General features: G+C 53.1%; 2 protein-coding genes across 3 annotated transcripts in view; one reads left to right on the forward strand and one right to left on the reverse strand.

Moving 5' to 3' along the window:
- The first annotated feature begins 4,292 nt into the window (after nt 1–4,292).
- On the forward strand, nt 4,293–6,657 carry Fam181a (family with sequence similarity 181 member A). The gene is made up of 2 exons (XM_052738202.1): nt 4,293–4,649; nt 5,336–6,657. The coding sequence occupies exons 1-2, from the start codon at nt 4,404–4,406 to the stop codon at nt 6,296–6,298; spliced, it is 1,209 nt and encodes a 402-aa protein (XP_052594162.1). The 5' UTR covers nt 4,293–4,403; the 3' UTR covers nt 6,299–6,657.
- Nucleotides 6,658–10,860: 4,203 nt separating this feature from the next.
- The window catches only part of Asb2 (ankyrin repeat and SOCS box containing 2), a 41,402-nt gene continuing 30,702 nt past the window's right edge, over nt 10,861–21,560 (reverse strand). For both annotated transcript variants that reach the window (XM_052738850.1, XM_052738849.1), the window contains exons 7-10: nt 21,186–21,357; nt 14,707–15,268; nt 13,635–13,788; nt 10,861–11,444 (exon numbers count right to left, since the gene is read on the reverse strand). In XM_052738850.1, the coding sequence (XP_052594810.1) occupies nt 11,308–11,444; nt 13,635–13,788; nt 14,707–15,268; nt 21,186–21,357 (1,025 nt within the window). In that variant the 3' untranslated portion in view covers nt 10,861–11,307. The remainder of the gene's footprint in view (nt 11,445–13,634; nt 13,789–14,706; nt 15,269–21,185; nt 21,358–21,560) is intronic.

A 21,560-nucleotide genomic window follows, 5' to 3' on the forward strand; every position in this document is an offset into this window, starting at 1 on the left:
ATCATCTATCACTCCAGTTCCAAAGGATCCAATGCCACCTTCTGGCTTCCATGATACTGCACACATGTGGTGCACAGACATATGCAGGCAAAATACTCATATACATAAACAATAAATAAAATCTCCAAAACAATTTTTAATACCATTAGATATGTAAGATGTTTACTATGGCTAATACCCAGCTGGGTATTGAAGCATGTTAGTAAATGTGTAGCCTGGTATGGTCCCTGAGCCTGTAGGGGCAAGAGGGTCACATGTTCCAGGCTAGCCTGGGCTATAAAGTAAAACCTTATCTCAAGGAAAACAAAAACCTGTCAAGTTGAACTGAGGCACTCTGCCCTGGGAAGCAAGAGATCTGGGTTCTGGTTAAAGGGAGACGTGTGTGGATAAGTCACTGCCCTTCTCTGGTGTTCTGTTTGCTTGACTAAAATTGCAGTGGTTGGATTACTATAATGCCAAGCTTTGTGTCCTGTCAGCTTCACCTGGAATCAGGGATCTGGCACCCAGAGACCATCTCTATCCACCCTCAAGGCAGACATCACTAGCTGATCAGAGCATTCCAAATTCCATGCTGGCCTTGGAATCATCCCTCAAGGCTCCTTGGAGGCATCACCAATCAAATCCGAATTGACAGTTGAGATTAAACTGACTTTTCATTCCTGGCCAGTGGCCTGACCTGACAGGGCTCAGCATTCGAAGGGCAGGAGAGGACACGGTCAAGGTGAAGTGTCTGTCTGTGATGGGTTTGAGGGTGGGAGTACAAGGTAGTGTCAGGAATGTGGGGCCAGGATCGAGCAGGGACAGAACACTGGGGCACAAATTCACAACTGTCACACTGTTTGTACCACACCAGCTTCACTTCGCAGGGAAAGCTGGATCCAGCTCTGTGGAGAACTGAGGAGGAGGGAAAGGTGTTGGCTGCCTGCCAGGTAGCCTCTTCTTTATTTTTTGAGGAGTTTTAATCACAGTATCAAGTTTGCCAGGGGCTGCAATTCCTCCACCTTAAGGGCAAGGAATTTGAGACACAGTTCATTGCCATGAGGGTTTATAACCCATCACGGCCACTCCTTGGCAAGTCTCATCATTCATGCCTCAGTGCCCTCTGTAGAGCAGGGGTAGCAGCCATGCCCACCCCGTATGCCATACTTATGAAAACTCAACTACTTTCCCCAACATCAGAAAGCAGACAAGGCCTGCTGTGTACACAGTCTCTCCCGTCAAATTCCTTCCTGAAGTCTGCTCTCCTGAGCCCATGAGTAATGGAGAAAGAATGGCCGTGCCATCTCTCCTGGAGCATCCTGTCCTTAAACTCCGTCTCTGACCCCTTGCTATACTAAGGGTATAGCAAGTGAGGTGGTTAAATCCCAGACTAGTAAGTGAGGTTAAATCTGCCCTGGTTTGTATCGGCAGAAATCAAAGCATTTACCAAGGTTGGGGCTCCTGAGTTATACCACCCTGCCTCTGTTGCTGCTGGAGCTGACCACAAGGCTGCAACTACCCATGATCACCTGAGGTCCCAGTCATTCTGTGGGCATCGTCATACTGGGGGTCGTCATCAACCATGAAGCTGGGCAGCCAGGGCAGGAAGCGCTCATCCCAGCAGCCCAAAGAGCTTACTTCCACCCGACGCCTCCCATCCCTAGTCAGGCCTGATTGTGGTTGACACTTGCTGCAGGCAGGACTTTGATAGAAATGCTGCTGTTACGTAAGGGGTTACATAAGTCACCACGTGATGCATGCCCCGTATTCTAGCGAGCTGCTGTACCCCAAGTGGCCTTTACATGTTCTTCAGGTCAGAGTGGCTGGCTGCACTCCTCCCCAGAGCCGGGATGGTCACAGTAAGCCAGCCTGGTGGAGGAAATTAGGTCTGGCCCTGGTTGACAGCTGTCAGGCCACAGCATATTGGGATGTCACAACCAAAGACTGGGATGCTCTGCCAGCAGGGATCTGTCATTCCCAGCCCATGGACAGTGGCTCTTTGTTGGGCAGAAATTCTGGCATCTGGGAGACAACATTTAACATCCATTCCCTTCCACTCTTAGGTCAAGTAGGATTTTTTTGCATTGCTGAGATCAGGGGTTACGGGTGGCAGTATTGGCAGTGGGGGCTCCCCAGCTCACAGGGCTGAGGAGGGGAAGGTGGGGGGCCTGCTCTCTGGTTGGCTTAGTCCCTCAGCTCAGCTCACTTGCCCTTGGCAGAGCTTGGCAGAGACACTGCCTGGGTGCAATCGGGAGTCTGCCTCCTTCATTAAGTGCCACAGCGCTGGAGAAACGAGACCATCATCACGGTCACAGTCACAGCAGCTGCATCTTTTGCCAAGGACACCTCTGCTTCCACAATTCTAGAACAAACCTGCAGCCAACTCCTCACTGCCCTTACCTGGCTCGAGTTGGGCAGCAAACAAAGGAAACAAGAAGTCGTTTCCAGTTAACAGGATGCAAGCTATTCGGTGACTGTGTAGTTACTTCCGGAAACAAGAAGCCGCCCTGTGCCAAGCCTTGGTAGGACAGCACACATTCAGAGCTCAGGAGAGTCTGGTTTGGGCCATACTGGGGTTTCACCACTGAGATATCCCCCCTTCCCCAAGCCTAGAAAGGTGTTTTAAGAGTGGATTCCCACAGAACCCACTCGCCTGAGAAGCATGGAGAGAACACTACAAGGAGATGTCTAAAGGGCACAGGCATGCTGCCGTCTTGCCACCTTACGAGAAGCCGATCCACTGATGGCAACATTCTCAGGAGCAGCCTTGTTCCAGGGAATAGGGCCCACAGGTCACAGGCCGGGTGCTGACTGGCAGGCAGAAAAGGGCTGGATATGCGAGGCAACGCCCCAGCAAGGTGGGAGCTGAAGGGGTAGTCCCAGACACATGGGGTCTGAGGGGAGCTGGCAGGAGTCTAACCTGGTGGCCACAGAACCTCAGAGTGTATCTCCAGCAGAGCGTACCAAGAGTTTGGAGTAGAAAGCATGGTGCCCACTGTCAGGGCGGGCTGGGACACTGACGCAGAATTTTGCCTTTCCAAGCCCTGGGGATTCCAATAGCAATGGCACAGCCCTCAGTCATGCAGAGGCGACTGTGGAGGAAACAGCATGTGATGGCTGCCACCACGGGGATGATCACAGCCCACATACCCCCGTCTGCCGTGCCCCGGCTCTGCTCAGAGGACATGTGCTAGCTCTGGGTGTCAGAATTGTAGTTCATCAGCCCTGGGCCATCTCCAGAGGTGGGATCCTCAGGCTACTGTAGACAGATGCTCCATCTTCACAGCAGCAGTCTCCTGGCACCACTCCTGAGTGAGGGCATGCAGCCATTTCTGTCTGCCATAATTTAGGCTGTGGTATGAAGGTGTGGGCCTGAATTCGGACAGGGGGACAGGAGGAGAAGGTGGCAGGAAGACAGGGAACGGGGAGGAGAGAGGAAGTGTGTGGGGTACACTGAACTGGCTGGCATAGAGACCTGCCCATGAGCACTTCCCAGGCAGCCTCGTTCACCATGTGGCTATCTGCCTCACCTTCTCTCTGGGCAGTTGGTGGGCAGGGCCAAGGCAGCCCGGACTCCCTTCCTTGCTCCGACTGAGCGGCCCTGCTTGCAGCCCTGCCGGCGTTGGCACGGTGACAGTAGCCAAGTGTGCAAACTTGTGCCATTGTCCCAGGGCCAGGGGGAGCCATGGAGACTAGCTAATATGACACAGGAAAATGTTTGCTGATGGCAATTCTATGGGCTTTGTCCACCTCTTTCTCCATCATGACGACTCGATTTAAGTCCCTAACTGTTTGACTACAAATGCAAGGGGACCGTGCAACGCCACCCTTTTGTCCAGCCGCACTGAATGGGCAATTCAGGCTTTGTGCAGCTCAATTGAGGAAGCAGACATAAAGACAAGATTCCTGAGAGCCCCGGCTCCCTTCCCATGGATATCCCAGCACCCCTCAGCTAGCCGGTCCGGGCTACCTTTCCCCACATCAGTGCACCTCTCGACCCATTGCAGGGGACCCTTTAGGAAGGGTGGGGAAAGAGGCGAGAGATGTGAGGACAGAGTCAGAGAGCACACGCTCAACACTCAAGGGCAGAGGGAAAGCAGCCCACCCCAGCTTACCCCATCCGATTGTCTGTCTGCACTGGAGCATGGCAGCTGGAGGCCTGGAGTATCTGGGAAGGTTGGGTGCCTGTCTCCACTGCATCCAGCCCTCCTTGATCATGGACATTTTGCACACACACACACACACACACACACACACACACACACACACCCTACTCCCCCAAGAAACCAGGGTACCGAGGTCAAGGGGAGGGGTGTGTGTGTGGAGGCCGGGGAAAGTGGGGCTGAAGGGTAGAAATTTACCGGGAAATGATTGCATTTGGGAGCTGTCTTTTTTTGTGATGGTCCCCATGGTGACAATTTGTGATGGCAAAGAATGTGGGACCGGGGCTCCGCCGCCTGATTGGGATGCTTTGTATCTGGAGAGGCGCTCCTGATTGGCCTGAGGGCCCCCCAGCTCCGGACTTGTCCTCCATTCAGCCCACTCAAGGGCTGCACAACTGCTTCTCACCCTGCACGGAGCTCGCTGCACGCCAGCTCGTCGGGCTTGCCTGGGTCTACGGTGGGGAACCTGCCGGCCACGTTGGCGGGGGGTCCCAGCCTGCACCTTCGGTCAGTGTGGAGTCCCAAGTGGTTTGGCCAGGCTGGGTGGAGGGTGTGAGCGGGCTAGGGCCTTGGGGGAGGGGCACGGTGCTGTGGGTGGCGGCCGAGGAGGCATGAAATTGCTGCAGATGGTTCTACAGGGGAGTTCCTGCTGCAGGCAGCCCGAGATGAGCCTTGAAGGCAGGTCTAGATTAAGTGCTAGACAGGGATCCTGCCCGGCCCTGTGTGAGAGTTGGGGGTGGAGCGAGGGGACTGCAGAGGGGGCGGGGTGGTGGGAGGGGGAGGCCACCACCAAGGAGGGGGAAGGGGGCTTGGCCTTCTGTAGAGAATTTCTTTAGCTTTGAAAATAAAAACTTGAATGGTGAGTAGTGTGCATGCTGGCCCCACAGTATGTGGGAGATGCGACCAGCTGGGGATGTAGCCCCAGCTATGCATGCCTCTTGTAGCTGGATGACTTTGAGCAAGGTGCTTGCTTTTTCTGAGCCTCAGTTTCCAGGAGAGGGCAACTGATCCTGAAAGACAAAATGAAATAGCTGGCACCTGTCTCATCTCAGTCAGGAAATACTGAACGACTTACCAGGTGTCCCATTGTGGATTCTGTTTGGGACAGAAGGGTGCCTGGTTGGGGAGCTTATTGCACTCAGTCCTGGTGGCCCTGGGGAAGGTGAGACTCCAGCTGCCTTTTTCGTTCCCAGGTCTGCCCTGTGCTCTTCTCGGAGCTACCAGCCCCCAGCAGAGCCCACACCCTTCATGGAAAGCCCCACACAGTTCCCGTGGTGATGGCAGCTGACAGCGATGTGAAGATGCTGCTGAATTTTGTGAACCTGGCGTCCAGTGACATCAAGGCGGCCCTGGACAAGTCTGCGCCCTGCCGCCGCTCTGTGGACCATCGCAAGTACCTGCAGAAGCAACTCAAGCGCTTCTCTCAGAAGTATTCGAGGCTCCCTAGAGGCCTGCCTGGCAGGGTGACAGAGCCTCACCTGCAAAGGGGTCCTGAGGAGAGGCCTGGGCAGCTGCCTCTCCATCCCTGTCCTGAATCCAACCCTGGCGGGGGTGGGGGCTGCAAGGAAAAGGTCCTGGGGACCCCCTTCAGAGAGGAGTGCCTTTCTAAGGAGCAGAGCTTCGGGGGGCTGAATCCAGAGGCTGCTAGACCTGGCCAGCTGCCCATGAGGAAGAGACAGCTGCCTGCTTCATTTTGGGAGGAACCAAGGCCCACCCTCAGCTACCCAATGGGGCTGGAGGTGGGCCTAGCCCCCAGGGAGACATCTCTGTATGAGAATAAGAAAAATTGCAAGGGTCTGGAGTCCCTGGGGCCTGAGACTGCTCCACTGCCCATGTCTCCAAGGGTACTAGCTGACATGGAGCCGCTCAAGATGTCTGGGGTATCCTTGGTAGGCAGCCTTGATGCCTGGAGCTACTGCCCATTCCAGTACCATGGACAGCCCATCTTCCCCAGCCTGCCAGGGGTCCTGCCTCAGGGCCCAGTACCCAGTCTGGGCTTGTGGAGGAAAAGTCCAGCCTCGCCTGTGGAGCTGGCCCACTTCTGCAAGGATGTGGACAGTCCAGGGCCCAAAGTGTACAGACCTGTGGTTCTGAAGCCTATTCCCACTAAGCCAGCCATGCCTCCACCCATCTTCAATGTCTTCGGCTACCTCTAGCTGGACAGCCTCAGGCCCCCTTTTTGGCCTGCAGGATGGGGTCTCTGATAAGCTCTCCATGTGAGAAGGGAGCTGGGCAGGGATCTAGCCAGGCTGCCTCAGGGAGAGGGCTCCTCAAGCAGGCATCTATTTGACTCTTGCAGCCTATGGGGCCAGGCACAGGAGCCCTTCCCCAGGGGACTCCTCTCCCTGTCCCTGTGGAGACCATAGGCAGTGGGACCCTGGTCTGACAACCACCCATTACACACCTGTTCAGCTGCCATCTGCTGGGGATGGGAGGGGCATTTCACTTGTTCTTTTTGTTCTTTGTAAATATTGAGAAAGTTAAAAAAAAATAAAGATTTCTTTTGCAGTTTCCACCTCTTGGGTGTCATGAAGTGGAATAGTTCCCAATGCAGGGCTGATATAGAGGATGGCAGCAGGGAAGAGTGGTCTGAAGCCTCTGAGATACCTGGAGATGGGTGCTGGGGGCCATGGCTCAGTTCACAGGAAACAGGTGGGAAGGGACGGGGAAAGACCTTGGGGAAGGATGCTTGGTCCAGACATCTGAAGAAAGAGGTGGGCAAAGTCTGGATCCCCATGGCTCATGATGCTCTGGCCCAGAGAGGTAGAGCTATAATTTTGGTGTGCCTGTGGGACAGCTTAGGCTGTGCCAGAGTGGCCATGCACTGGTCCGAGATAAAACCAGGACAAATCAATTTCAGTTTCTTGTCACCAAAGCAGGCAGTTTGACTAAACTGTCCCTTTTAAGCATGAGCGTAGTTATATGCCCACGGTGAACCAAACCAAAACAAAACCCAAACCCCAAGCCCTGAAGCTGCAGCCTTTACCTAACTCACTTCCCCAGTTTTCTGATTGCTCTCAATCACATGTCAATGAGATGTGGAGAGCCCTGTCTGTGGCTAGATAGAAGTGTGTGTTGGGGGCAAAGAGTGGGGAGCTTCTCCTGACAGTTCCCAGACAGCAAGTTGCTGGGCTAGATGCCTTCCAGAGCAGCATTGTCCCAGGCATGCTCTAGTGTGGCTGGGCTACACAGTTCATCAGACCACTTCACAACCAAGCCTGGTGCTGGGCGAGCCTCTGCTCCCCACATAGGAGATTCCAATAGGTGCACTGACCCCTTCTGCACCATCTCCTTCATGGCCTGCCTCTGAGTTGACCTTCAGCTAACTCCATATCCAGGACTAGAGGCTGCACATGCCCCTTTGGTCCTAGCCTACTTTCCCCCCAAGTTCCACTAGGGAGTCCATCAGAAATGCAGTTGGCCAGGGAAATGTGGGGAGTATCCCAGGATTCCCGGGCTTTCTGTCCAAAGGCACCAGAAGATTTCAGTCACAGATTCTGACATGACACAGAGTTGTTCTGAGTCATGTTCTGGCACGTGGGTGGGGGGACAGGTCCCTACAATTGGTCTTAGAGACCACTGAGGGGCCAGGAGCAGGTGCGTGCATCATCACTAAGACCCTCTGAAGCCATGCAATGGTTCTTAGCCTCCTCCAGACTGTGCAGCAGAGGGTTCAAAGCTCCAATCCTGTCACCTATGGATAAAGTTACTTGTCTCCACTGAAAGTCCTCACTCAAAAAGTGAGACTGGACACAGGCCTGCTACATGAGCAGTTGTATACGTGAAAGTCTGATTTCCATTAGTATAAGAAGTTGTCTCCTACACTTAGGCACCTGGAGGTCCTTCCAGGCTGGCAGATTAGAAATATCACAGATCATGCTGCCTACCGCAGTGAGTGCCTTAGACATCCTACCATTGCACCATCCCATTCCTAGAGCAGGAGCGACCCTCGAGTCACATATTCTCGGGTGCTGCTGAACCCCACCCTGCCTGAGTCCCAGTCCTATACCAGCCTTTTCCTGTTGGGGCTCAACTTCCCCAGGGGTACTTGCAGATCCATTTCCTCAAAAGCCAGAAGGCTTCATTTAAAAGCAGAAACTGGGACTGGAAAGATGGCTCAGTAATTAAGAACACGTACCACTCTTGCAGAAATCCCAGGTTTGATTTCCAGCATCCACATTAAAATTCTTAGAGCTGTCTATAACCTGACACCAGGGGATCTGACAACCTTGGGCTCTGTGGGAAACCACACACACACACACACACACACACACACACACACACACACACGGTGTGCATAAACTCATACAGCTTTATGTAGACACATAAATAAATATAATAAACCTTTATAAAATAAAAGCAGAAACCTTTAATGAGACATGACCCAACAAGAACCCAGGGCTCCCGTCTCCTTCATATGGGAAGCAGCTGCGGGGAGCACATTGCACATCTGGGAGACTTGGAGCTGGAGAGGAAAACCATCCTTAGCTGCAGCAGTAGATACACCCCCAACCAAAGAGAAAGGTGGGAGCTGAAAATGTAGCTCAGGGGTAGATAGGGCACTTGGTGACCATGCACAAAGCCCTGGGCTTGGTTTCCAGCATTGCAAAATAAATACATACCAGGGAGGGGGGAGGGACAAAGGAAGAAGAATTTCAAGTCATGTTGGTGTGGCTCCAAGTGAAACCCAAAGCCAGTACAGGGACTCCCGTTTGCTCTGTCTCTTGCTCCTATCACCATGGTGAGCATTGGGGCCAGACTCCCAAAAAGCTCTTTGCAATAAATACTGTGTGACATCTCTAAGGCAGGCATCCTTGCTGGGCTCGGTGGCACAATGGAGTCCAGAGTGACCCCCAAACACTGACCAATCATCGCTGGACCACTAGGCCAGGCCTCAGGCCAGACTTAGCATCTGGGCTGTGAGGAGACAGAGGCAGATGTGGTGGTTTGAAAGAAAATGGCCCCCAAAGGGAGTGGCACTATCAGGAGGTGTGGCTTTGTGGCTTTGTTGGAATAAGTATTGCCTTGTTAGAGGAAGCATGTCACTGTGGAGGCGGGCTTTGAAGTCTCATATATGCTCAAGCCACACCCAGTGTCTCAGTTCACTTCCTGCTGCCTGTGGATCAAAGATATAGAAATCTCAGCTCTTTCTCCCTCACCATGTCTGCCTGCACACCGCCATGTCCCACCATGATGATAATGGACTGAACCTCTGAACTTTAAGCCCCCCAATAAATGTTTTTCCTTTATAAGAGTTGCCGTGGTCATGGTGTCTCAAAACCCTAAGACAATGGGATCTGTAAAAGCTCAAGGTGGTATTGGTGCTGTCCACACCAGGGTGCCTGACACCAGATAGATGGTAACTGCCACATGTGGTAGCTGAGTTCCACTCCCACCCTTCTGCCTCCTCTACTCCAGGGGCACCCACTCGGCCCAACGCCTGTGTTTCTCAGGTGGGAGGATGTGTAGCTGCTGTCTGGTAGGACTCTAGATTGCATGGGGGCCTTGCAGGGTCACAGCCATATGTCTGTCTGCATCGCAAACAGCTCAGCCCCTGCCTCCCTTGATTGCTTTGCTTACTGGTTAAATGTCATCAGGGAACCTTGAGCTGAACCACACTTAGCAGCTTCCCCTGTACCTTTGAGGCTAAGCATCCCCGGGACAGAGGATGTAAGCTTCCCTCTGGACTTGCAACAAAACATCAAGGGATGCAGCCAAGCACAAAGCTGGAGCCAACCCCACAGGGGTTCCTCACGGATGCTCAGGCGAGTGCCTTCCCTCCTCAGTCTCTACCTCATCATGACCTTGAGGGTGTGGACAAGATGCTGCTTAGCCCCCTCAGAGCCTAGAAGGCTTTTCCTCTTCTTGCAGACACTAGGATCTACTCATGAAAACCAGGGATGTCAGAGGGCAGCAAGGCCATCAGGAGCCACCCGGCCCACCGTACAAAGAAACCAAGGCCCAGAAGAGCGAGCCAGAGGCAGCCTGAGTCATCACTTCTCTACTGGTCCAGCTGCTTACTTTCTGAAAGGTCAGAAACCACACTTGACCTTGCAGAAGAACCTCAGAGACAGAGGCTAGGCTAGGTGTAGGCTTTCAGCAAGGGGACCTGCTCTGCTGGTGCTGAAGACTGACCTGGCCTGGGAGGCAGTTTCACTGCCATGCAGAGAGAACATGGAAAAACATGGGTGCAACTCCCATGAAAACAGCATGTGCTGGGGCTCGGCTTCTGGGACCCATAGACCTTTGAATAAGGGTGATGACAGCGCCGAGCCTCAGCACTCACCTGCAAACAGGATTCCTGCTCCCGCCTTCTCTCCCAGGAACATGGCAGCCAGGGGTTCTGTACTCTTCCTGCCATCTCTCTGGCTCTGGATTGCTTTCCTTACTATTTCAACTTCTGTAGTAAACGAGGGGTGGGAAAGCGGGGGCAGGAAATGTGCAAGACAACCCTGGGTATCAAGAGGATTTGTGGGCATGGGCCCACTGCTAGTGATGGAGCTCTGATTTCCATGGTGATTGAACCAGAAGCAACCAACTGGGTCTCTCCTGGTCCATGAAGGACATGCCCTCATGAGTCTTTCAAAGCCCAACAAAGGCGACACATTCAGGGGTCTGCATACCCTGTACCTACCCCCTGCTCAGTCTCCACTACTGCCAGGGGCAAGGCTAAGAACATCAGGCTTGGAGAGTCTGAAGAGAGGGATGTTACAAGGCAGAAAATTAGTATGCGACATTTATTGTACTCAATGAAGTACTCGGACTGAGGGTTCCCCCCGTCAGCCAGAAAGCTCAGAGTCCAGTGATGGATTCACAGCTGGACAAAATAAATCCAGGCAGGGGAACTCATTCCTAGAAGTTCTCCAGCCAAAGGCCAGGATTCCTGTCTGGGCCGCCTTTCCCAGACCAGCTCTGCCCTGGCCCCAGGTTGAAGTTCTCTGACAATGCCCAATGGCAGAGCAGCCAGGTCTGTGATCCAGTCAACAGTTTGAAACAGGAGGTGTCTTGCCTACTCCATACACCGGGCTCTCACTTTGGACGAAGCTCTAGTACAGAGACCCAAGATCGCACTCTGCAGCTTCGTTCTGACCTCAGGCGCTCCTGGATGCAAGCCACCTGAGGTGTCATGGAAACAGTCTGAAGACCACATCTCCTCCCAGGCTGGTTACTGTGTGTTCTCGTATTTCAGGTATCTGATTAGCCTGCCTGGGAGTGGCAGTGTGTCTAGCAGTTTTATCCGGTATTTTCCTATGGCCTTCCGAACCCGCAGCCGGCAGAGGTGAGCCAGAGGTCTTGGAGGTTCTAGAAAGAGGAGAAAATGGAAGGTGCCCACTTGTCATTTGCACTGAGCAAGGGATGTGGCCTGTGAGCTCAGCCAATGATGTGGCTGAGTCCAAGAGGGGTGGCTGCTTGCTCCTGGGAACCTCAGCCCCCAAAGCTGGGACTAGCAAAGTGCCTTTATACCTTCAACCTGCATGAATCTGCACAGTCCAAGGTGGTTTGGGTAAATGCCACACTCACTTCCCAGGTAAGACTGCCTGCTTTGCCCAGGATGTTCCTGGGACTCGTGCTTACACACCTCTGTCTTTTGATTCTTCTCTTCACACACAACCCGGACCCCCAAACAGCTTCAACAAATTGGTCAGAATTTGACCTCTTAGGCATTCCCATGCATAAGACTTATTTGGGGCTCTGTTGTCACTGAGAAGCCAGATAACGTGGGCAGAGAGTGGTAGCAGGACTAGGGAACTCCCTGCACGCTGTAGACTCCTACTTGGCTGCTCCTGGGCACCTTATGCTCTGGTGTTTGCTCAGTTGGGAGGTGGGGGTAAAGAGAGGCAGAAGGGTGCATCTGGTAACTGGATAATTTATTTGGGTACAGGGAAGTAGTTGGTCAAACTAAAACATGCTATTCATCCATCCATCCATCCATCCATCCATCCATCCATCCATCCACCCATCCTTCCATCCATCCATCCATCCATCCATCCATCCATCCATCCATCCATCCATCCATCCAACAAGCTGGGCCAGAGATGCAGCAGTGCCTTCCGGAGGATGTGGGAAGGTTCCATACCATCTGAGAGGGGTTCTTGGTGAGGGATGGAGCCCGGGGCGTTCCCAGTAGGGAAGATGGCAAGTGCCTGCCTAGCCTTAGAGGCCATGGCAAGGAAGATGGTGAGAAGGAGAGGGAAGAGTGAAAGACAGTGGCACCCCCAATCGCATGCCCACAAGCCACCCTGGGTATCTGACAAACACCCGGTGTTTCTGCCACTTCTGATGTCAGCACCTCAGCCTCCCTCTAGGAAGGTAGGGCCTTTTCTGTGGGGAGGGAAGTCGGTAGTCACAGAGAGCCTGGGGACCAAGCTGGCCGGCTTTCTCCACCTCAGAGCACCTCGTGCAGAAGTGGGTGGGGAGCTAGCCAGAGAGAGGTGGCTTTAAAGTCACCAAGGCGGCCTCAGAACTGTGTGTCATCTGTTCACACGTGCTTACTACAGCTCCCTGCCCCTGGGGTAGAGTCTAGTTGTGAGAGATGGCCCCTTTCTAGGGAAAGGACAGAACTGATAGGGCCTACATCTGGGTGTGGACCGCTCCACCCTCTAGTGGCCAGGGATCATGATGGCAGCAGTCAAGGACTCAGAGCAGTAGCCGAGTGGGTGGTGGGTAGATGGCACCTGTCCCCGGCTGCTGCTGCTGCCCACTAACTTGTCAAAGACATCAACTGAGAGTTGTTCACCTAGATCTGTGTCTTGAGAAGATCCTATAGCAGTTAGGGCTCCAAGAGTGGGTAGGATGAAGGAAGAATTGGGTACATCAGAGTTGGGGTCCTCTGGGGGACAAGGGGGGGCAGCCTTGGTGGATGGTGATAACTTTCTGCAGGCCAGTCTCTGTGTTACCTGTCTGACAGACAAATGACAAGGGTCTAGCTTCCTAGGCGAAAGCTAACCAGACTTCACCATCTGAGTGCTGGGAGGGTTAGGGCCATGAGGCTGCCTTCTTTCTCTGTTCAGGGGTGAGAGGCCATCCTCACAGTCACTCTGTGTCCCTACAAAGGCTCAGGGCTTAGGCTGCTCCAGGTGACCTGCAGAGCATTGGCTCTGTGTGCCCAAAATCTCATGGGAATGCAGGCTCCAGATCTGCACAAAGCTGTGGGGTCAGGAGCTGCCCTTTGGATGAGACCTGGGTTCTGGGCAGTAGATCCACCGCTTCCTTGGGGTACCAGAATTATTTCAAACAGATTGAAGTACGGACTAACATGTTGTCAGGCCTGGGCTGGCATCTAGGCTGCCACTACCTAGCTATGTGACTTTGGTCCAGGTACATGATCTGTCTGAGGTTGGGTGACTTTATCTATCATCCCAGGAGCCACCAACACATTGGGTGGACACTGCAGAGCAGGTCTGACACAGCCTGTGCTGACATGGGTCACATCGTCTGATGTCTGAGTCTCTGGGACAGAGGATATGCTGGTACCAGCAGCCACAGCCCTACCTGCCTTCTCCTTGATGACAGCCCAGTCCTCAAAGCTGTCAATGTGTTCCTTTAGCCGGGAGCACAGCTGCACATTGCCCACGTAGTCCAGGAGGACGTCAATGATGGGTCCCGCCCAGCGGCTCACTTCCGGGGCCGACAGGAACTCACAGAACTGAAAAAGGAGCACACCACTCTCTTAGGTGATGTCAGAGAGGACAGAGCAGGTGTCTAAGACCTGGCCAGGTTCCTTCTACTAACCCCTGCCGTCAGCATGGTCCCTCTTAGCACTGGCATCAATCACCTGACATGCAAAATGGATGAGTTGGGCTGGTCCCCTCACTTCTCTGAGCTTCAAACTCCTTGCCTATAAATTGGGCATATGACACCCACTCCAAGGAGGCTTTCTTTTTAAAGAACGTAAACTACTTTGTGTATTTTAAATGCTTTGTTTTGTTTGGACTGAGGATGAACTACTGCATCATTCAGTGCTCTGTGACAGATCAAATCCCTGGACCTCTCTTATACTTTATTTTACTTTTTAACAGTTATTTTATTTTTAATTATCTGTAAACATATGTGTGAAAATATGCATGGGAGCATGGGTGCCCCCACAGGCTGGGGCAGGGGATTCCCTTGGAGCTGGAGTTACAGGTGGTTGTGAGCCACCAATGGTGGGGGCTGAGAACCCAAATCCAGTTCTCTGCAAGAGCATTGCATGCTCTTAACTGCTGAGCCATCTCTCTGGGCCCTCTTTTGCTTTTTTATTTTGAGATAGGCTCTCACTAAGTGGTTAAAGATGACGTTTAAGTTACTGTGTAGCTGAGGCTAGCCTCAAACTGGCATTACTCTTGCCTCAGAGTTACAGATGGGCCTATGTCACCTGCCTGATTGTTCTGAATCCTAGAGCCTCCCCGATTTTTACACCAGCCTGCTCGGCATCATCGGTGTGAGCCATGGAGTTGCTGATGAAGGTGCTAGCCACGGCTTCATTCTCCACCTGCCATAACCACTAGCCCAGTCTGCTTCCGAAGTACGGTTATCACCCTGCCCTGCCTTCTCTGACACCCGCCTGCCCCCTCCCTCCATGCACCTGCACCACGCTGGGTGCCTTGTCGTCCACGGGCGCGTCGTGGAAGCGGCCGAGTCGCTGGGCAGGCGGGTGCGGCCCGTTGCCGTACAGGCAGGAGAAGCAGGGCTCGCCATCACAGCCGAGGTCCATGAGGAACTTGAGCAACGACAGGCACTTCATGGCAAACATGATGGTGGCGGGGAAGGCGGTGGGGTGCGTGGCGATGTAGGCGTCGATGTTGGCGCCGTGGTCCAACAGCAGCTGCATGGTGCGCAGGCAGCCGTGGCGGATAGCCACGAGCAGGGGGCTGATGACGTCGCGGTTGGGGTCGGCGCCCGCCAGCAGCAGCAGCTCGGTGGCGTACACGTTGTTGTTGACCACGGCGAAGTAGAGCGCAGAGCTCCGGCGGTCCTCGTAGAGGCGCGAGCGCTCCGGTGCCAGAGGCGCGTTCACGTCGAAGCGCGCGGCCAGCAGCGCCTCCAGCACCGCGTCGTGGTTGCGCTCGGCCGCCAGGTGCAACGGGCTGATGCCGCTGCGGCGCACGCGCGTGCGGCTGGTCACCGGCAGCAGCATCTGCACAATCCTGTGGGCGGCCAGGTACGCATGGGTCAGGAGACGGCACGCATGTGCATGGCCCGGCCAGCAGAGGGCACCGAGGGGCCAGCCATGCTCAGCTGGCCTCTTTCCCCTAGTCACATAGCCAGAAAAGGGTGGAGCTGGCTGGTGAGTTCCGGAAAAACCTCAGCCAGATAGGTTGTGGTTTCAAGCATCTCATGTGGACTCACTCCAGCTTAAATAAAGGATGTTTGTGGATGGAGAGATGATGGCTCAGAGCTCTGGATGATCTTCCAGAGGGCCCGTTCGATTCCCAGCACCCACAAGACCGCTCATAACCAACCTAACTCCAGTCCTAGAGGACTTGAAGCCCTCTTCTGGTGACCACGGGCACCAACCATACACGGACATACATGCAGACAAAACATTGATCCACTAATAATAAAAACGGTGGCTCTCTGTAATCTGGAGAAAGTGGCAGGAAGTCCCTCACACCCATTGAAAGCCCACACTACTCTGTAGGAAGTAGTACACAGAGTTGGATGCTGAAATCTGGTGCCAGACCCTGCCCTGTACGGGAAGGAACCCCTGAGAATCCGGTTTCACCATTATGAGAGCCTGTAGAACATGTCTTGTTGTCCCCACTCTGCAGATGAGAACAACCGAGGCTTCGAATGGTTAAGGAACTTACTGGGAGGGGCACTCTGGGGCTGAATTGTCTTTCCTCCCTCTGTTGCTACACCAGCATCTGGTGGAACTTCTAGACATGGCTGAGGGGAGGCATGGGGCTGAAAAGGGAGAAATGTCTCAACTGCTCTTGCTCCAGACCCATTGGTCTACTGTGCCCATGTCATTCATTCTCTCCTCTCCTACAAGATGCAGTTTTTCTCCTGAATGTGTAACATCAGCTCCTTCAGCCCCTTTGCCCACGTTTGACAGGGAGAGCTCAGCCAGCCATTGCCAAGGCTGGAGCTCCCACTGCCCTGGCTCCTGACTGCTGGATCGGGCACTGATCTCAACACTCCACCTATTAATCTTCATAGTTCTCCTAGGGGCCCTTTGAGATTGTATCCCTAAGAGTCTTCAAATTACAAAGGAAGAAGCCCAGAGAAGGTGCAGAATTCCCAAGAACACACAGCTACGAAGTGAGAACGCCAAAATTTGACTTCAGATGGTCTGATCCTTTAGGCAACACTCTTAACTACTCTCCTACTTCTGGTGTAGCAATCAGGGTGACAGCTGATAGGTCATGGGGTTTTGTAATTTTCACAGTGTGTTAACTTGCCTGGCCCATTTTACCCTCGCTGAAGCCCTGTGGGGTACCCAAAGCAAGCTGTGTCTATATTTTTATGACATGGCCCAGAAAGCCAGTGACAAACTGGAGGTCACAGAATAGCTCTAGGGTTCGACCCCAGGACCCCTCATCTCAGCTCTTGACCTCAGGACCCCCTCATCTTGGCTCTCATCCCCTGGATCCCTGCCACCTTCTAGAACAAGCACTCACACTGTTGATTTCAATCCCTGATTCATCCAAGCCCTGCTGGCAGGTGACCTCACAGCCTCCCTGTGGGGCTCTAAGGAGGTGGCCATGTTGGGGAAGGGGGAGGGCAAAGCAGGTGCCACCAGGCCAGTTCCCATGTCTCTTGCCTCCTGGCACTGTCCTTGCCTCTGGCTTCCTGGAACTGGGATGCCAGCGACCTCCTGCTGGGCTCTCCAAGGGCAGCATTATTATCATCAGTGATGCTGAGTTTGGCTAAGATCTGCCTCTGAAACCTCAAAAGGAAATTCACACACTCAGGGGAGCTAATTGCCTCCTAATTTCTATTTGTGCAGGCTCTGGGGGCTTGACCTCCTCTTCAGAGGTGCTGGTCAAAGGCAGGGCTGGGGCCCCTGGACCACCGCCATGACCAACAAATGCAGGGTAACAGCCGTGACGCGCCCAAGCACAGGAAAGAACAGGGACGGGGTGGGCTGGGCGGCTGGCCCATGGGCTGGGATCTCTGCAGGCCCCAGCTGGTCTCCAATGATTCCCTGCCCAGGCCAGGAAAAGGGTCAGAAATGTGGGAACTTGACAATCTCTGCCCCGAGTCCCAGAAGCATCAAGTCAGCAACTCAGTAAGGCATCAGGTCACTAGTTACTTCTCTAGGACTGAGGAATCCAGGGTTGGGGTGCTGGGCTGGCCAGCTCCGAAAGAGATAAGGACAGTGCTGCCATTTTATAGAGGGTGGAAATGGAGGCCTGGGACTGGAGCGGGAAAGCAAGTGGGTCCAAATAGAGGCAGTCAGCAAGTCAGGGCAGAGTGGAGGCACTGGATACCCAGGGCCAGGACTTTCTGTGGTGCCCCACCTCTCTTTAATTTTTTTCTCTCGTGGCCCAGGCTGGCCTCAAATAGCCTTGAATGACCTTCCACTTCTGATCCTCCTGCCTCTACCTCCCAAGTGTTGACATGACAAGATTATGCCACCATGCCTTGTTTGGTCTCCCACTTCTAACCAATAGAGAGTGCCCATGTGGACAACCCATTATGTAGACGACTCTTTTCTACCAGGTCATTTTGAGGGACAGAGGGCAGGAAGTAAACAGGTGACTCCAAGAAATAGGTTGGATTCCCTGGCTTCTCCCAGAAAGCCCAACAGACCTAGCCCAGGGCTGTTTCTGGGAGGCCCCCGGGCAGCATCTGGGAAGGCATCACAGGCCAGCCTCTGACTTGGAACCTCAGTTCAGGCCCCCTCAGTATTGAAACCCCACTCTCCTTGCCCTAGAGCTGGGGTCCCAGTGAGGATGCTAACTACTCAAGCATAGATGTAGATGTAGATGTAGATGTAGATGTAGATGTAGATGTAGATGTAGATGTAGATGTAGATGTAGATAAAGATAGTCTCGACATGAGTGCTGACCTGAGTGTTGACATCTTGCCTTAATCCAGCCCAGGAGCAGTGAGAAGGCATTCAAGTTAGCTGTTATTGGGGGGAGGGGTGCTGGGGGACAGCATAGGCACTGAGGAAGCATCCAGGCTCAGAACCAGCTGGACCTGGTGACAGCCAGCTTCATGCTGGGCCATCTCAGGCATGCCACTAACCTCTCTGAACCACACCTACTTCAGATTACACTGAATTACAATCACAGCAATGACACCTACAGCCAACCTTCACTGAGGCCCCGGACACTTCAGCCTCCTCAGAGTCTCAATGAACACGCCACCGAGCACTCACTGTGTGCTAGGCTTCCTTGAGAGTGCTCGTCACAGTCACTCCTTTAATTCAAAAATGACCCCACAAGCTGAGCATTTTTGTCTCATTTATTCTTCATACACCCCAGCAGAGTGGGATTTGCACCCTTGTTGCAAAGCACAACCTCGTCATCTTGTTCACCAAGCCTGCTTTGGAGGCTAAGATAACACCTCACATCTTAGTCTGATCAGCACACAGTAGGTGGAAGCCAATGTTCTGAGCACAGTGACAGCAGCCCTGCCCCAAGCCAGAGGAGATCTTAGACAGAAAGTCATGGTGGCCTGACCCTTGTCAGTATTTACCCTGTCACATGCAAACTAGCCACCGCCGCTGCCAACACACTGAACCACACTCTCAGCCCTGGCACGTGTGTATCACATATCACATGCGTGTAAAGAGAAGACTATTTAATAATGGTGGGTCAGACAAGAACTCCAAAGTACAAGCCTGTGTTTTCTACTGGCCACAAGAGAGGTGCTAAGCTTCTGGAACTCGCTCAGGCACCATGTAGAAACCCTGGCACCCCGCCCCAGGCCAGTCCAGCGCTATAAACTGATCTAAGGTGGGGCCTGGATCAGGGCTGCACAGCCGAGGTCGGGAACCCCTGCTTTCGGGGCCCTCGACTGCATTCTTGTCCAGCTCACCAGGTCTTTGGAAGTCTACCCATTCTGCTGGTCTTTTATTCACAAGGTCCCTGTACCACTGGAAATGGAAGACAGAAAACGTGCCCCTCAGTGACTAAGGGTTGGGGATGCTAGGATCCTCTTTCAGCTCTGCCCCAGCACCCCTCACCCCATGTGCTGAAGAACAGGCGCATCTGGCAAATGGCCTCAGGTCCAGGCGCTGCGCTCCAGGCCCTGGTTAGGCAGTGTTTTGGCAGGTGGCTGAATGCCTATGGAATGTCACATCAAATCCCTGCTCAGCCCGTGGGAGGCCAGCATGGGGAGGGCCTCTAATGCCACATGCCCAGGGTGTGAGCAAAGAGCCATGGCCCAGCCAGGTGGCAGAGGCTGCTGGGAATCCAACTTTAACCCTTTACTGGGCAGTAAACCTTGGGAAACTTTGCATGTAGATGGCTTAAGGGAAGCCTGGGGCTCTGAGGGACAGTGTAGGCTCCCGGGGGTTTTACTTCCTTTTCTGTGGATGTTCCTCTTCCCCTGCATACCCCCTGCCAAATAATCTGTTTCCTTTCTTCTGCCAGCCTGAGAAGTTAGAGCATTTCCCAGTTTGGCCTCCCAGACACACGGTATGGGTTTTCTAACTGTAAATCATCTTCCCACTATACCACTGTGGTGAATGTTTCCTTTGAAAACAATTTTAAGAAAAAAAGATGTATTTTAAAAACTGTCTTTAAAAAGTAATGAAAATTATCTAAAATGAAAAGGAAACTTGCCAGGGTCCACAGTTGAGAACCACCAAACCAATAGAAAGGGTCTGGCCTCTGGGGTTAAGTCCTAGGCCTGGGGGGGCTGGCCCACTGAGGCACAAGGCTCTCAGCTACCTGGGTGTTAGTTTCTTGTATTGTTAAAGGAGCCATCATGGCAAACCTGAATCCCACAGCTCAGCAATGAGGCCACACTTTAGAAATGACCAAAGTGTCTGTCCTTAGGGACAGCCAGCATCCTACCGGCTAAGCATCCTTTCCCACCCACGTGCAGGTGGGAAATTCTTAGCAATTGTCTCTCGGATGAGTTGGGTGTTGGAGGTTCCAGAGAGAAGCTTACTCCATGGTGTATAAATTTTCACCATGGTCAATTTTATACTACCAAAGAGGGGAGTGAACATGTTGCTGGATGATACTGCAATGGGTTTGCATGGGCTGACATAGGCTGGCTCTAGCGCTTTCTGCTCTGGTGCTTAACAGTGCCTTTCTACTGGGGCCACCATGGAGCTTAGGTCTGGATGCCCTTTCATCATGCCTGTCTCTCTATCTGTCTGTATGTCTCCATCTCTCTCTCTCTCTCTCTCTCTCTCTCTCTCTCTCTCTCTCTCTCTCTCTCTCTCTCTCTCTCTCTCTCTGTGTGTGTGTGTGTGTCTGTGTGTGTGTCTCTGTGTGTATGTGTGTGTGTGTGAGTGAGAGAGAGAGAGAGAGAGAGAGAGAGAGAGAGAGAGAGAGAGAGAGAATGAGTGTGCACACTTTCCCTCATGCAGACTGCTTCTAGAGAAGTTGAGCTTCTCCCACCTGAACATGAAGTGTAGGGAAGTGCCCAGTGACCGGTCCCTCCACATTGCTGTAGGCATCCTCAGCTGCTTACTAGGATGTGCTACAGGTTATCTCTACATCCTCCCACCCCAACAAAAAATGAGTCATGAGTTCAGACTCCTCTCTACTCCCTAAGTAGGATTAGCTGGGTCATTTGGAGCGGGTGAATTCCTGCCAACTACAAGCTATGTGACCTTCGACCAGTCACTCAACCTCTATTTATCTTAGCCTTCTCATCTAAAAAAAGAAGTCATCATGGCCTCCACCTCAGCAAGCCCTTGAGAGGATTAAATTGGTTGGCCATGTTAAGCAGTGGTAGGACCACACACTCAAGTGTGTGCTCTTGTTAGTATGGTGGTTATCATATGTGGTCATTGCATTCTTCCATTGACAGCCTCTGACCTTCCTGCCCTTGGGGACAGACTCAAGCTGGTGCCCTGCCCCACCATGCCTTCACTGGGCATCCCTAGAGAGCTGTGCTGTGCATGGTGATGCCCATGCCCAGACTGACCTGTAGTTGCCCTTCTTGGAGGCAACATGCAGTGGAAGCAGGCCATCCTTGTTGGCTTTGTTGGCATCAGCGCCCTGTGAGAGAAGAAACTCCACCACATCCTCATGTTCATTCTTGCAGGCCTCATAAAGGGCTGATGCACTGTCACTGGCCTGTGTGTTGATGTCTGCTCCTGGGGAGGGAGAAGCCGAGCTGTGACCAGTGTTGCTGCCATAATTCAGGGCCACTGTGTGGTGATCACCTCTGAGCTAACCGCTATGTGCTGTGCCATGCCTACACTCTGTAAATCCACTAGGAACCCTGGGAGATCACATCTTACTTTAGGGTAAGCTTTACAGACCAGGACACAGGACCTGAGAGGATCCAGAATAATCC

This window comes from Peromyscus californicus, unplaced genomic scaffold (assembly GCF_007827085.1).
Source record: "Peromyscus californicus insignis strain IS unplaced genomic scaffold, ASM782708v3 Scaffold_15__1_contigs__length_86483966, whole genome shotgun sequence".
NCBI classification, from domain to species: Eukaryota; Metazoa; Chordata; class Mammalia; order Rodentia; family Cricetidae; genus Peromyscus; species Peromyscus californicus.

Bases quoted from the DNA above. Each gene is read 5' to 3' on its own strand.
- Fam181a (XM_052738202.1), top strand. From the start codon at position 4,404: ATGGCAAAGAATGTGGGACCGGGGCTCCGCCGCCTGATTGGGATGCTT. The intron at 4,650-5,335 runs GTCAGTGTGGAG...TTTCGTTCCCAG, and splicing joins GGTCCCAGCCTGCACCTTCG to GTCTGCCCTGTGCTCTTCTC.